Source organism: Lactuca virosa, chromosome 9 (assembly GCF_052849685.1).
Source record: "Lactuca virosa cultivar CGN04683 chromosome 9, Lactuca_virosa_CGN04683_v6, whole genome shotgun sequence".
NCBI lineage: Eukaryota > Viridiplantae > Streptophyta > Magnoliopsida > Asterales > Asteraceae > Lactuca > Lactuca virosa.
The window spans coordinates 174,634,911-174,650,277 of NC_136434.1; the positions used below are offsets into that span (position 1 = coordinate 174,634,911).

Genomic DNA, 15,367 nt, shown 5'->3' on the forward strand with positions numbered 1-15,367 from the left:
ATTGGTTTTTGCTAGATTAAAAGACACTATCCTTTTTTTGTATAGACTTCAGTTTTTCGGTTTCGATTTGTTGTGATTTTTTCAATTCCTTTTTGGATAAGATTGGTTTTTTCGATCAACGAGTGTTTCCCCTATTTTTACATAATTTTTAAGAATTTGGTATTAAAATAATAGTCACGTAACACTAGCAAAGAATTTCAAAGTAAGAAGTAAGAATACAGATGCTTACACAAAAGTAGATGTCAAATCTCATCTCATAGGTGAAAATTTACACATGTACAATAGGCAAATTGTATATGTACTCTATAGTGAATTTCTTTTTTTTTTATACAGCTCGTAATCCGACAGTCTGTCATCAGCAAAAACAATATTCCTAAAGAAAAAAATAAATAAATCATGATCCACCGTAGATGTGGGTTAGTAAAACTGTAAAAACAATATTCCTAAAGGAAAAAAAAATGATCCACCATAGATGTGGGTTAGTAAACTAGAGATGATAACACAAATACAAGATACATAGCAAACATATAAGAGAAATAAGATAACATGTTACCACTGTTAATTTCAATTCCCATAACGAAATTTATCCCTCTATATTACAGAAAGATGTAGCAATTGAATCGGTAACATATGCTTCAACAAAAGCCTTTCATTGAGCACCGAATACTTTAAATATTTGATTAATGTTTTGTTAGGCGCAATATATAATTTAAATATGTAAGTAGTTACCATTATAATATGCATTTGAAAGCATAACATTAAAAAAAATTAACTTAAAACAATATATTTTTGGTTAGCAATTTAATTTTAATAATAAAATATTTATCTTCTATAAATACCCAAATAATTTAACTACTCAAATTTAAAAGAGTACGAAAAAAAAAGTACATTAACATATTAGGGTCCGGTCCAACCGTCCAACCAGGAAAAAATATAACCGGCCTTTGGATTTGGCCTGATCGGAGTTTTGTCAAGCTAAACGGACTTTTTAAACCGGATTCGAACGAGGGACCATTAATGTAAAGTAAACTCCCTGCATCTTAAGCTAATTTTCCTCTTGGTTTTTTCATTTGCCGATTCAGGATTCATCAACCACAGCAAAGATTTTTTTTAGCAATATCATCATTTTGATCTTCCTGAAGATCAGGTGCAACTCTTCTTGACATTTTGTTAGTGTGTGAGAGAGAAAGAAAGAGAACAGTGTGTGAGAGAGACAGCGATGGCTCCGAACAGGTCTGGATCTTGCAATCCGGCGATGATGAGAATCGGAATCGTGTTCTTGGGACTATCTTTGGTAGGTTATTTAGTAGGTCCACCTCTATACTGGCATATTCTCGAAGGTTTAGCCGCCGTCCGCCGCTCTTCCTCCGCCGCTTCTTGCCCTCCTTGCAACTGCGATTGCGATTCCCGACCTACCCTCTCCTTTCCTCAAGGTACGTAAACCCTAAATTCTTTCACTTCTACACTATTCCACCATCCGCCCATCACTAATTAACTTTAATTCGTTCAAAATTATGAATCTTGATTTGATCTGTCACCCAATTTCCACTAATCAGATCTCATTTCTCATTAACCTCCATTTTTATCAAACAAATCTTGGTTAACTCGATAACAAGTACTAGAAATAGAAGATGTTATTGTTGATGAATGATGACAGATTCTTGATCAATTTCTCAATTGATTTATATTTTCTTTTTTCTCACAGGACTTGGCAACAGTTCCTTCACAGGTTAGTAATAGTATATTAGTATTACACAAACAAATAGCAACATACTTTCATAAGTACATTGCTATTTATATTCAATTTTTGATGGAATATTTGACTGAATCAGATTGTTCAAAGCATGATCCGGAAGTGGATGGGGACACTGAAAAGAACTTTGCAGAGCTTCTATCAGAAGAACTAAAACTAAGAGAAGCAGAAGCATTAGAAAGTCAACAGCGTGCTGACATGGCATTACTCGAGGCCAAAAAGCTGACATCACAATATCAAAAGGAAGCAGACAAGTGTAACTCTGGAATGGAAACATGTGAAGAAGCCCGTGAAAAAGCCGAAGCAGCTTTAGCCTTACAAAAACAAGAAACCGGAAAGTGGGAGTTGCGGGCCCGCCAACGAGGATGGAAAGAAGTCGGTGTTAGGGGCACTGAGGTCTTTTGATTTTTGCTTTGTGTCATTGTTTTTTGTTAGCTCGAAACATTTATACACGAAATTCATGAAAAATTCATGAATATTGTGTTTGATTATTAGTATTATTATAAATTGTTGATTGTAATAGTAGAAAAAAAAATGTACCTTATGGGATGTTGGGGTGAGAGGGGAGATGGATGCTGACGTCATCCATGTCGGGGGAGCTGTTGAGGGTTAATCCATGCTCATTGGCTAAATGTAATATGCAGATGAAAGACAGGTGTGGGGTGATGTCATCATTTGATGTGGTAGCTGGGGAAGATGACAAAATGTTTTTAAAAGACAGATCTTCATCCTGCAATCACAATTATCAGTATTAATAATAGAGTTTCCATTGCTATCATTTATGGAAAATTTTGGCATCTAAAGAAAAAGAAAATTTACTCCGGCTGATTTCTGCATTTCTTGAATGGTTGACCAAAGAGTATCTTTTAGTACATGAACATCAACTTGTTTGGATTTTTTGTCATATTGGATGTCGATTTTTTCTACCTGTGGTAATTTTATGAATAGCAAGAAATTAGGAAACGTATATATATTTGTTTCAAGTCAAAACTAGTTATCAAATTGGAGTTTTAATAAACAAACCTGACGTGGTTGAGAGACAAGAGAGTCATCAACATCACTATAAGCATTTCCATCATCAAATTGGTCACCAATTCCACAACCATCATCATCACCCCATGATGGATTAGCTTCTTGTTGATGAACTTCATCTGATAATAAAATGTTATCACAATAATATCACATTCTGCAAATAAACAATAAGGATGGTTTGTATAAAAAGAAATCAATCGACCTGAATTTCTCTTTCCTCTCTTCTTCCCAAAGCACTACAAATAAACAAAAGAAAAATTAATCATATATGGGTTTGAATGTTTGATTAACAGGTGATTGTTATAGAATATATTTAAACAGAGGTGAAATTACCAAAACATTTGGTAGAAGAAATAGTTTCACTAGATTCTCAGGTTGATAATGGCAATCTTCCGGAAGCATTGTGTTACAAGGTTCTCTATTTGAGGGCAACAGCAATGAGTTCGGATTTTTAGGAGGAATGAAGGGGTCAACAATGTCATTTTCCAAAGCTTTCATAAAATCTATATCTGCTTCAAATTGTTTCTTGTTTCTTGGTTTTTTGGACAACAATGGTGATCCATTTTCCTTGGTTGAAGCTTCTGGACCCATAAAACATTAAATGACAAACAAAATGTCAACTTTTGATGACCAGGACAAGGAGGGTATTTACGTCTTTTGCACAGACAAGGGATTGGGAACAAGTGTGTGTCAATTGTCCGTTCTCATGATGTCACAGTGTCAGTCCAATGCATGTCAAACACAGTACAGACTGTTATACCTTTAGCCTTATTATATTTCCAATGTTCAGGGCCCGCCCAGGCATTTTGACTTGTGGTCAAACCCCGTCTTGGAAACAAAAAGTCATCAATTTTTATAAATTTGTCATCTACATCACGATCATGAGATTCATATTGCTCATTTTCCTACAAACAAAAAACAAGATAAAAAGAAAAATGAAAAGCATGATGCTATAATTCAGTAGATTTTTCAAATCAAGATTCAAGCACCTCGTGGGGTTCTACTTCTTCCTCCCTTTCATAAGTGCCCTCGTTGTCATTAACAAAATCCCATGTGCCAAAGTTATCATTTTGATCACCATCAAGGGCATAATCGTCATAATCAGGTTCATGAGAATTTTGGGCAAAAACAGTGCCTGGTGGTCTTTTATCATCAAACATGTTGACTATCTCCTTGAGAGTTGGTGAGATTTCTTTGTTTTTGGAGATGTTAATTGCCATTTGTTCCATGCAGTCTACAGATGAATGAAATTACAAGATCCTTGTAATTTTGTAAAATGACCATTTTGCCCTCCATATAAAAGATTAAAAACATACCTTTTGCATACGAGATATCAATTGTCTCGATTTTATCAGTTTGGGGTGAACAAGACATGCAGTTTGCAGGTACTTCAAGTGAATCAAAAAGGACAAGACACCCACCATAGACTCCAAGATTGTTGAGTAAAAGACCTTTTGCCCCTCCTTCATCAAACTGAGCAGACGTTTGATGATAAAGAGGATCCACAGTAAAAGCAACTAGAGGATAAAAATAATTTCATAAGACCCTTTTATGGAAAAAAAAGTTTTAAAAAGGTATAAGTAATAAGTTGTGCCCTTACCATCAAATTTCTTCAGATTAAGATTCTCAAATGATGATTCCAGTGTTGAAAGAGGAGAAAACTGTAGATTTATAATGCATTAGGTTTAAGGTAGGTATTCAAACAAGATTGAAGATGAGATGATGAAAGACCTTTTGTTCATGCTCCTTTTTAGTGCTTTGTTTCGTTTGCTCAGTGTTAGTGTTTCCATCCTCTAAATTGCCTGATAAACATGTATCACACAAAATGAACCCTTGAATATTCCTACAATATAAGGTTCTTTGACTTTTCCATTGTATATTTGAACCGATGAAATAGGAAAAACATATATAAGTTATAATGGATGACAAGTTACTAAAGACTATTTTTTCTTGGAAAGATAAGTACACTGTGATATAACTAACCTTGTTCCAAGTCTTGTCCAACTCGATTAATGGCTCCAAGGAATTTATATGCCTCAGCATGGACAGAATCCACCCTTGTTGAATATATTTTAACTCCTGCTTCAAGAGTGCAACTTGCCTGCACTTGAAAAGATGCATTATGATTTGTGATCCAAATTATAAGAAATTGTTTCTACTCTAACTATCCAACTCCATTTGCTTCTTATCTTAGGTTAAATTGTGGAATAGAATCAATAGATAAGATAAAATCTTAAGAATGCTGGAAAATCAAGCAAGAAAACGAATATTTTATCATATTCTTCAAATGGTGAGGTTAACCTTCGAGTGTTAAAAAAAGTGAGTACATGTCTTGTCTGGTTTGGACAAAACTTGTGTGGATTCCAAACCGGATTTGTAATGATAAAAAATTAAAGGTTGCTTGTTCATGTTGTGTCAAAAGTGCTCTACACTTGAACAAAATTTAAAGATTTCACATTGAGAACTGATTCCTGCTTAAATGAACAACACTTAAAGGTTAGTCATTCTTGTTGCTTCCTAGTGATTAATAATCACTTAAAAGATATACACAACAAACACCACAAGAAAGAGTGATGTGGTCAAAGTTTCTTTCATTAATTCTCTTAATTATTTTGTAATAGACTTCCATCATAATTAAGTATGTACTAGCAAGCGATATACACCCAAAGTGGTCAAACAATGCATTAGATTTGTTTTAAGTGGATTGCTGAATGATGTAGTCCTAACAGGTCTAAACTAAATAAAAGCAGAACCTTTTAAGGAAAGAAGAAAAGTGGAATTCAAAAGGAATTAAAGCTACTATCAATAAGTACAAACAACTTTGATAAAGAATTTAACATAAATCAAATTTATCTTCAGTACCTTCTGAAAATTGGTCTCGGCATCATCCTCTTCAACTTTTATAATGTCACGTAGATGATCGATCAAATTCAGCTCCCAAGTATTCTTCTGATTAATTTTCTGCATCACAAAAAGGTTAAATCATTAATCATCACAAAAATGATAACACAATCTGTTAAAACACACTAGCGCTAAAAGTAGTAGAGACATTTTCACTAGCTAATTTGATGCAATTCTGGAACAATTCCATGATCTGCTCTTGACCTAGAAAAGCACCGGCAGGATTATCATCAGCGGCGTTATTGAACGTTACCGGCTTCCGGCGGATGGAAGCAGCACGGGCGGCGCGTGCCTGAGCACGTTCAAGTTGATCATTGTTGGAGCCAAGAACGAAGGTGGTGAGCGGAGATAGGATCGTCGCTCTCTGTTTCTTCACATGTGTAGCATTAGGGCTTACCAATTCAGCCATTCTAGTTCAAGTCACAAATTTGCACTAAGCTTCAATCCTTTTTTTAGGTTTCGGATTCTCAATATTGTTCAGATTTCATGATGAAGTTGCAAAAAGAGTGAAAGTTCCGAGGAGCGTGTTCAACAACTGAGATAAAAGTGAACAACTTTCCCTCCTTTGTTTTGAAGTTGCAACTTGCAAGAGGAAGTTTATGGTGTATGTGATGTACATGGAACTTCAGTGAACTTGCGGTTTGTAGCCGTTCAGATTGGATTTACCGTTGATCGAGACGGTTTTTGCTTTATGAAAAAATTACAGCCATTGATAAGCTTTTCCTAGATCAAGGAATAACCTAATGCCTCTTTGACTTCTTGTCTTCTATTTTGTTTTTACTTTAGTTCCAATTTTTCATTTATATACTATATCATAATCCAAATTTCAGATTTAATTTAAAAAATATTAAAGAGGATATTGTATGGAAGAAAAGTTGTTTTAGTCTGTTATTATTTTGTTTGATTCAGTTATTGCAAAACATTTGTTCTAATCAAAACAGAGACTCATTACTAAATAAAAAATTGGAATATTTTATTCAATTATAAAATTATAACATGAATCTTTAGAATATTTATTTCAAAATGTGTATCTAAATTTAGAAATTAGTTGATGGCACATGACTTATGTATGCACAATTGTTTCAAATTTTATCCTATCAAACAGATATTTAAAGTTGTTTGTTTGCATTTTTTTTAAGTTTCTCTAGTTCTATCGTTGTATGGTTGTTGTAAAAGTAGAGATATTCATCCTTGAGTATTGTTTAAGGACTTATGTATCCGTGATCATATATTTCCAGGGCAAAAAAAGTTATTTTCTATTAATTTTCTCACTTTTAATATCCAATAATAATATAAAAATAATAATAAAATAAAAGCTAACTTTAAATATTTCTAAAAGAATATTATTCATAATAATTATTATTTGTAATATTCTATAAAAATATTGTTAGGATTTAAAATTATCGCCTACTGTAATTTTACAATAGAATATTAAACATATTATATTTTTATAAAATATGTTAATTTTTTGGATGTTAAAAATAATGAAATTTAATGCTTTTTTTTTCAATTTTTGAAATTTTTGGCCATAACTAAACAAGTCTCACAAAATTAGTTTCTATCTTAAATGAATATTTACATAATGTATAATCAATTAAGAGACTTTCTTAGATATAATAGAGATAGACTTTTGTAACCAAATCATTTATTTAATATTAGTGTTTCTTTTTATCGTATATTTAGGTCGGCGGTGTATCCCTTTCACTCCCCCCTATTTTATCCGGTAAAATCAACGTCAGACATTTCTTTCTATTCTTCCATCACTTTTAGCAAATGGTCACCCACACTTCTTATATATTTTTTTAATAAATATAAAGCATGTTGTTGCACTGTGTTTTTAATAAATATATTTTTTTAATAAATATATTTTTTAGTAAATAGTCACCCACACTTTATTGTACAAGTGTCGAACCGGGAAAAAAAAACAAAAAATAGATATGTTGTTGTACTATGTTTTTGCTTCCTGCGGTGGAAGTACCGCAATCACCACATCAGATAGTGTGGTGTTCCCCCACCTCCGTGTAGTGCCACGTCACCCCACGGCATGGTGCAGTAAGGATATACCATCTAGCCTTATAACATAGGCCTTAAATATTTATTCAAAATTATGTTTCCTAAAATGATAATCGACAGAAAAGATGTATTTTGCAATAATGCTTAATTAAATAAATACTAAAATTTAATCTTCTAAAGAATATAGGTAAAATAAACATTTACTAATATCCACTAATGTAATATCATGTAATACATACACATAATGTAATTCCCTTGCTTTCATACAACACTCATCAAAACTAATCTACATCATAAAAACAATAAATACATACATAATTTAATTTGTTCAAACATTACATTACACTTGCACATCCCAAAAGAATCATAAAAAATATATATATATATATATATCAAGAAACAAAGAGGGAAAAGTAATCACAAATTTTTGTCACTATCTTCCGGACATTAAGTTCACAAGAGTCTGATTTTCATAAAAGGAACCAACATCCCAATCCTCCGTGGAGGACGAAAGCGTCATTAATGCAACCACAATCGATCTCATACTTGGCCGTAATTGCGGATTCTCATGCGTACAAGCTTTCGCAAGCTGCGCCATCTGCATTCCAATTCACAAAAAAAAAAAAGAAAAAAAAAAAAAAAATTGTTACACAGGACAAGACATGACAGAACATGGTAACCTTATACTGACATGCATTGGACTGTGACTAATGCCACTTGGGACTGTCCCACCCAAAAAGGTGGGACATAGACTCATTTTTGATCTCTCGTCTTGCCAAAAGACGTAAATACCCTCATCATCAAAAAACGAAAGATTTACCTTACGGACTGAATCTAGAGGGTAGTTATCCCTGAGCCTAGGATCAATCATCTTGACCAAGTCATCTTTTGGATCGGGTCGACTCAAAACTTCATCAAACTGTAAATCATCAAATATCAAACTCATTATTTGTTATATATACACGAGTGTTTCTTTTTTACTTAATGCAGAAAGAACAACTTGATAGAGAAGAAATTAAACTCACCAAGGCAACTAGCCCTTTTGAGTCAGCATTAGAGCCATTTGCTTTAACTATGGCTTCCTTGGCTGAAATAAGTTCATAAAGTACAACCCCAAATGCATACACATCTACTTTTGGAGAAACATCGCCATATTGCGCATACCTGCCACCCAATAATTTGAGAACTTGTGTGCTGTGTACTGTGTCTCTGTACTGTGTACTGTCATACTGTGTACTGTCATACTGTGTACTGTCATACTGTGTACTGTGTATTGTGTACTGTGTACTGTGAATGGAACAAAAATTGCAAGTTTTTGTCCCATCCAAAAAGGTGGGACATGTACTCACTCTTAACCTCTCGTAAGTGCAAAAGACATAAATACCCTCATCATCTAAAAGGGCCCTAGAAAACTTGTCTAGTCATGTGGAAGAAAAAAAAAATCTTGACGTAGGATTCTGTGAACCCACATACAACTATGCATAAGGCCTCTTGGTAAAATGACATAATTAACCCTTACTCTGGTGGCATATATCCGAAGGTACCCACAAGACGTGTGGGCAAAGAATTACTTCCAACTTCAGTCAGCTTTGTTAAACCAAAATCTGCAACCTAAAAGTAAACACATAGTGCCAATAAATCATTGCCATCTTCAACTTTATCACTAAAAGAATAAAAAAAAAAAAATATATGACAATATAAAGTATAAACATTCACACACCTTTCCATGATAATTTTTGTCAATCAATATATTTGCTGATTTAATATCACGATGTATATAAACGGGGACAGTATGCTCGTGGATATACTCAAGACCTCTTGCTGAGTCAAGGGCGATTTGGACCCGAGTTGACCAGGATAGTGGGTCCCTTGCTGAAAATGAACATTATAAAGAACATAAATTTCTCTTGTTTGGATGTATTCGTTATAGAAATTAGTTGTTATGTTTGAACTTAATTTCACCTGTTCCATGTAAATGTTGACTCAAGTTTCCATTTTCAATGAACTCATAGACCAAAAAAAGGGAGCCCTCCACACAATATCCTATTAAACGCACCTGCAAAATATAAAGTCAAATGTTAAAAAAAAATATGGTCAACTCAAAATCTTGATAAATATATTTATTAATTAAAATACTGCATACCAGGTTTAGATGATGAACATGTGTTAAGACCTTTAATTCGGCTAAAAATTCTCTTGATGCTTGCATATCCATCTTCTTGATAGCAGCTTTCTGAAAAAGTTTGCAATAAGAAACAGCCACTTAATACACGTGTTGAATATCAACATCATCAGAATTCATGTAAGATTAAAATCGGGCTAAATGCAAGAATTAACAGATGAAATCACATAATTATATCTAAAACTATAATTCCAAACCTCGCCTCTGAGTTCTGCATAATAAACAGCACCAAAACCACCTTGACCAATCTTATTAGCAAGACTGAATTCATCTGTAGCCTTTGAAAGCTCTTCATATGAAAACTCCACTGATTTGTCAACTGTTATCCCTGTAAGCCCAGGTGAGGCACTAACAGGATGACCACTGGAATTTGAACCTCCAATTGAAGTGCCACCTGGCCCTAAGTTTGAAAAAGAACACAAATCAACAAATCAATACACATTTTATCAATAGAAATGGAGATGAATTTTGTAATAAATACCTCGAGGAGACTGCATAAGTTGAACCTGTGCGTTCTTTAACAAAGCTGAATTCTTTTCTGAATTTTTGTTTCTGTAAAATCCATAATATAAGCATCCTGCAAGTAATAGCACCCCAGCTACTACTGCTATAGCTATTCCAGCTATGGCTCCCCCTGATAATCCTGTTTATGTGAATGCAGATTGTAGCTTCACAACTCCATAACTCACATTTATAATCAAAAAAATATTAAAAAGGGCCACAGAAAGTTGGGTCACCTGAGCTGCAAAAGATAACAAGAACGAAGAAGACGACTTGTTAAATGTATAAAAGCAGTCATCAATTTCAGCAAATAAGATGTTATGGAAGAACAAGAAGGTACCTGGTTCTTATGGGTGGATAATTTCCATTTTCATCTGCCAAAAATCAAACATTAGAACACATCAATTTCACGAAGATGCTAACAAGTAGTGGATAATTTTCATAGAATCTACTCCAATTGATCATCATCAAGTAACACAATCACATATTTTCAAGCCAAAAACAGGTGCCTAAGAATCCGTTGAACAGTTCCAAATACTAACCTCGGCCCGGAATGTATATCAACGAATTGACAGCGCTAAAATTTGCATCGGGATTATAGCTTCGAATTATGTCGGAACTAAGATTCGCAGCAGAAGAAACCGAATCCAAAGTCTCATCTGACCGGAGAGGATACGTCACGAACAAACCATAATCCTTCGAAATCGAACTATCTCCACACGAACAATTCACCGTCACGTTAATGGTGACGTTAACATCAGGGATACGGTTTGGATCATAACTATTAAACCTCTGAATCCATGCCGGAGTCGTCAAATTCGCGTACCTTTCACTCGCAATCAGTGTATACGTATCCTGAGACCTAATATTGTAGTTGAACACATGGCCTAAGAACTCCCCGTTGATACAGTCGCAAGAAAACGGCACGTTAATCCTAATAAACGATTGAACACTATCTTGATTAGGGATAGTACCACGATTATACTGCAGAATACTGTTGATATCGGTGTTCATGTATTGGGAAATTGGAATGAGTTCATTTCCAGGTAAGACGTAGTACGAACCAAGCGCCAAATTACAACCTCTGCTGCATCTGGATTGAACTAATGAACAGAAATAAATTGAGCTCAAGAACAAAACTGCTAATAATCGGAACCCCATATTGAGCTCCAACATGATTTCTTAGGGTTCATGTAAAATTGAAGCCAGCGTTGACCGATTCTGTTTGGTTCCGTTGAAATTATATTGAGCAAACGAATGATTTGATGAGAAAAATAATTGGATTGAAGAATCACCAGGAGAATATATGCATATTTTGATTGACTGATTAAACAAATGGCTGTCGGGTTTTAATTGTAGGCGTGTTAGACTAGTCGACAGCTGAATGTTGCCGCCATTGAAAGTCTTTGCTCTGGTTTTTTTTTTTCACTTCTTTGTAGTTTATGTTGTTTAATTATGAAGATGGATTCTTTTCTAATGATTTTTTTAATCATTTTACTTGTGGTGAATATTGAAAAAGTGAAATACAATGATTGTTGTTGAATTATTTTATTAAAAACATTTCTGGTTTCTGATTTAAACAAATTATATATAAACTTGTATTTAAATAATTAATATATTGAAATTACATAAATCATCCAATGGTTTACCAAAAATTACCGATTAAGTCATCTTCCTAAAGTTTAACCTTCTTTGTCTTAAAAAAGAACTAATTTTTTACATATATATATATATATATGTTTACTTTTAGCTTCATTTCTTTTGTGTTAATGGTCCATTTATGTATTGTGTAATGGTTTATTGTTTAACCTAATTTAGTCCACAAACCTTTGTATAGCTAGCCCATGTACACTTTGTATATATTATTGTGTCGTATTTGCTTATCAAATCAATGAAATGGAATATATATTATTGTGTTATGTTCTTATGAAATCGATGAAATAGATATTCATTTTCATTGATTTTATAAGAACATACAACACAATAATATATAAAAAGTGTACATGGACCGGTTATAGAAAGACATGTGGACTAAGCTAGGTTAAACAATAAACAAATATACAATGCATAAATGGTCCGCTAACAACATATGCATTAACAAACACAATAAACAACAAATGGAATTAGACATCTAACGAGTTTTTGTTGAATCTGATAAATAGGAAGTTTTTTTCATGCACAATCAGAACAAGTATGAAAACACATACCCGCTTGGTCCCTATGGTTTAAAAAACTTACCCAGATGATTTTGGCCAAAGTCTTATGCTTAAAGTCGTTAGTCGCCCTAAGTGGTCTCCCTAGCATGTGTGGTTTGCCACGTCATTCTAGCTCATCCAACTAATCGACAAATGCTCAAGTATTGCCCACCAGGTCTTATGGTTTCTTAAAACTGTCCTCTTGGTACTATTTACACCATTTTAGGTTTTTTTGAAGTTTTTTTTTGGCTTATAAGTCGTCTTTTCTTTTTTTTTCTTTTTTTTTTGCTTATAAGTATTTACAAATATATTAAGTTTTTTTAAAGCTCAAAAATATTTGATGCAAACATTTACAACCAAAGTACATTATCATTAAATGCAATTTGGATCTTAAAAAAAATACAAAAAAAAAAAAAAAAACCTATTGCATGCAAGCTATAAAAACATTAAAAAAAACAATCATTGTCAAATTAAAACTAACAAAAAGGACATTACAATAATATTCAAATAACATTCAAATAACAAGTACCTTCAAATCCATAGCAATCAAACCAAAACAAGTTTAATAAGTCCATAACAATCAAGACAAACCATTATCAAACACACAAAAATAACACTTTACAACTAAAAACAAATATAACTTTTAATGTTTTTATAGTCATCAACATAGGACTGTTGATCCTTTTTTTTGTTTCTCAAGCCTTGACAAGCAGAACCAACGACTGTTTTTACCATATTGTCACTTTCGTTTTCTTTGCGGAAATAACACAACGCTCTTGTCCTTTATGCACTTGGACGAATCCCATGGAAATCATGCATCAATTTGGCCCTTGATTCTTCATACACAGTAAGACATAATTTGCCACACACGAAGAACTAACATTCTATCTTGCCACTTTTCAATCTTGCCTCCAAAATGCAATGCAAGTTGTGTGTTGTACCCCTCTCAAGTAATGTTCGGGTTGTTGTTATTGAAAGTCCATCTAAAATACCAATAACATTTATATCAGTTCTAAAAATAAATAAAAGTGGTATTAAATAACATATCATATATATATATATATATATATATATATAGAGAGAGAGAGAGAGAGAGAGGAGGGCTCAATTGAGAAAAAAAAGGTTGAAAATGGGGGAACCATTCTCAACCAATCATTTAATAAGCTTAAAAAAACGCGCGGTGACAAACTTGTAAATAATCCAAATACATTATTGAGCGGTGGCAAATTTGTAAATAACCCAAAAACATTAAACCGTTAGGGCACTTGAGTAATTTCATCACACATCAAATTTCGACAGAAAACCATCATTTCCCTCTTCGATACCCCATAACACAAAAACCATTTGCAGAAACTAGGGATGAGCTTTGGAACCGGACCGGTTCGGAACCGGAACCGGTTTTCCTATATTATAAGAACTGGGAACCGGACCGCCGGTTCTAGCGCCGGTTCCGGTTCCGGTCCCGGTTTTCGGTTATTTTTCAAAATAGAACCGGTTGAAATACTATAGATATATATGCTATCTTCTAGAGCTTGTAAATGATTCAATATTTAACCAAATTATGACTTTTTACATTCTAAATTGAAGTACAAACACTAAATTACATGATGAAAAAAGAATCAAGTAATTCCGACTTCATATGAGTGAGTTATGCGCATTTTAAAAGCGGGGACGGATTCCAAAAAAATAAAAAATGCCGAAACAGAAAAAACACAGCATTGATATGTTGTCTTCCGGGGTCTATAACTGATTCAATATCTAACCAAAATATGTGTTTTTATAGTCTAAAATGAACTACAAACACCAAATGACATGCTGGAAAAAAAATTAAGTAATTCCGACGTCATATGAATGAGTTATACACATTTAAAAAATAGGACATATTAAAAAAAACAAAAAAATAATGCTGAAATAAAAAAAAAGCAACATCGATATGCTTTCTTTCGGGGCATGTGTCTGATTCCATATCTAACAAAAACATATGTTTGTACCGTCAAAAATGAATTACAAACTCCAAATTACATGTTGGAAAAAAACTCAAATAATTTCGACTTCATATGAGCGAGTTATACGCATTTTAAAAAATGAAAAAAATACGCATTTTTATGAACGAAGAAAAATGTCTTTCGATGAAAACATGAACGAAACCCTTTCCTCACTCTTGACTATGAAAGGTAACCATCGGCGTTTTTTTCTTCAATTTTTAACGATTTCTAATCATTTCTAAAATTATCACTTGATTACTTGAAATTTTCCGTAATCTTCATTCATTATTACTTGATTTAGAACTAAAAATTTTGTTTTCACACTGTTCATTCTTCAAACTAGTTTGTTTACTTCAAATTTTGTGATAATCGTTCATTCTCGTAACCCTCCTTCGTTATTACTTGATTTACTTGAAATTTTTGTAAGAGTCATCCATTATTAGTTGATATATAAATGATTTTACATCTTCTCTTCATTTTTCATACTTATTCACAACTTTTCTGTCAAAATATAAATGTTACTTCACATTTCGCTTATGTTTTCCTACTATTAACTACTTACCATTACAGAAACAACACCAACAGCGAAGCATACATATAAACAAAAAAACAAAAACAAATCAAAAAGGTAAATAAAATAGTTATTCCATTTACATCTCATTAACTTAGATATGTTTTGTTTACTTCTGAACACAAGCAAAACTAATATTCAAATATGAATACAACAAAAATGACTTATATATTTTCTATTCACATATGAATAAAACATTCAAATTCATATGTGAATAAAAAATATGAATATATA

The 15,367-nt window shown here is 33.0% G+C and overlaps 3 protein-coding genes across 5 annotated transcripts; 1 reads left to right on the plus strand and 2 right to left on the minus strand.

Annotated features, from left to right (window-relative positions):
- Positions 1-203: 203 nt before the first annotated feature.
- LOC145137526 (condensin complex subunit 2-like) lies at positions 204-6,211 on the minus strand. 3 transcript variants are annotated; one of them, XM_079071659.1, is made up of 14 exons: positions 5,835-6,211; positions 5,648-5,746; positions 4,769-4,886; positions 4,517-4,587; positions 4,386-4,446; positions 4,102-4,302; positions 3,775-4,019; positions 3,546-3,690; positions 3,119-3,363; positions 2,988-3,021; positions 2,777-2,904; positions 2,573-2,680; positions 2,294-2,483; positions 204-373 (listed from the first exon to the last, which is right to left on the minus strand). In XM_079071659.1, the coding sequence occupies exons 1-13, from the start codon at positions 6,093-6,095 to the stop codon at positions 2,295-2,297; spliced, it is 1,905 nt and encodes a 634-aa protein (XP_078927785.1). In that variant the 5' UTR covers positions 6,096-6,211; the 3' UTR covers positions 204-373; position 2,294. The 3 variants fall into 3 exon arrangements, with proteins under 3 accessions (XP_078927785.1, XP_078927783.1, XP_078927784.1); XM_079071657.1 differs by having other exon boundaries at positions 3,119-3,366; XM_079071658.1 differs by lacking the exon at positions 204-373 and adding an exon at positions 1,418-1,531 and having other exon boundaries at positions 3,119-3,366.
- On the plus strand, positions 1,220-2,531 carry LOC145137527 (uncharacterized). The gene is made up of 3 exons (XM_079071660.1): positions 1,220-1,433; positions 1,706-1,729; positions 1,833-2,531. Exons 1-3 carry the CDS (start codon positions 1,220-1,222, stop codon positions 2,156-2,158), a joined length of 564 nt encoding a protein of 187 aa, XP_078927786.1. The 3' UTR covers positions 2,159-2,531.
- Positions 6,212-7,883: 1,672 nt separating the features above from the next.
- On the minus strand, positions 7,884-11,811 carry LOC145137210 (lysM domain receptor-like kinase 3). Its single transcript, XM_079071348.1, has 12 exons — positions 10,925-11,811; positions 10,723-10,756; positions 10,619-10,623; positions 10,363-10,524; positions 10,079-10,281; positions 9,843-9,932; positions 9,662-9,755; positions 9,420-9,571; positions 9,219-9,310; positions 8,725-8,863; positions 8,520-8,618; positions 7,884-8,297 (listed from the first exon to the last, which is right to left on the minus strand). The coding sequence occupies exons 1-12, from the start codon at positions 11,556-11,558 to the stop codon at positions 8,133-8,135; spliced, it is 1,869 nt and encodes a 622-aa protein (XP_078927474.1). The 5' UTR covers positions 11,559-11,811; the 3' UTR covers positions 7,884-8,132.
- Positions 11,812-15,367: the final 3,556 nt, after the last annotated feature.

Bases quoted from the DNA above. Each gene is read 5' to 3' on its own strand.
- LOC145137526 (XM_079071657.1), bottom strand. From the start codon at position 6,095: ATGGCTGAATTGGTAAGCCCTAATGCTACACATGTGAAGAAACAGAGA. The intron at 4,020-4,101 runs GTATGTTTTTAA...ATTCATCTGTAG, and splicing joins TGATATCTCGTATGCAAAAG to ACTGCATGGAACAAATGGCA. The intron at 2,681-2,776 runs GTTTGTTTATTA...AAATTACCACAG, and splicing joins TTGTCTCTCAACCACGTCAG to GTAGAAAAAATCGACATCCA.
- LOC145137527 (XM_079071660.1), top strand. From the start codon at position 1,220: ATGGCTCCGAACAGGTCTGGATCTTGCAATCCGGCGATGATGAGAATC. The intron at 1,434-1,705 runs GTACGTAAACCC...TTTTTCTCACAG, and splicing joins TACCCTCTCCTTTCCTCAAG to GACTTGGCAACAGTTCCTTC. The intron at 1,730-1,832 runs GTTAGTAATAGT...TGACTGAATCAG, and splicing joins TGGCAACAGTTCCTTCACAG to ATTGTTCAAAGCATGATCCG.
- LOC145137210 (XM_079071348.1), bottom strand. From the start codon at position 11,558: ATGTTGGAGCTCAATATGGGGTTCCGATTATTAGCAGTTTTGTTCTTG. The intron at 9,756-9,842 runs GTATGCAGTATT...TATATTTTGCAG, and splicing joins ATGTTCATCATCTAAACCTG to GTGCGTTTAATAGGATATTG. The intron at 9,311-9,419 runs GTGTGTGAATGT...GTTTACTTTTAG, and splicing joins ACAAAAATTATCATGGAAAG to GTTGCAGATTTTGGTTTAAC.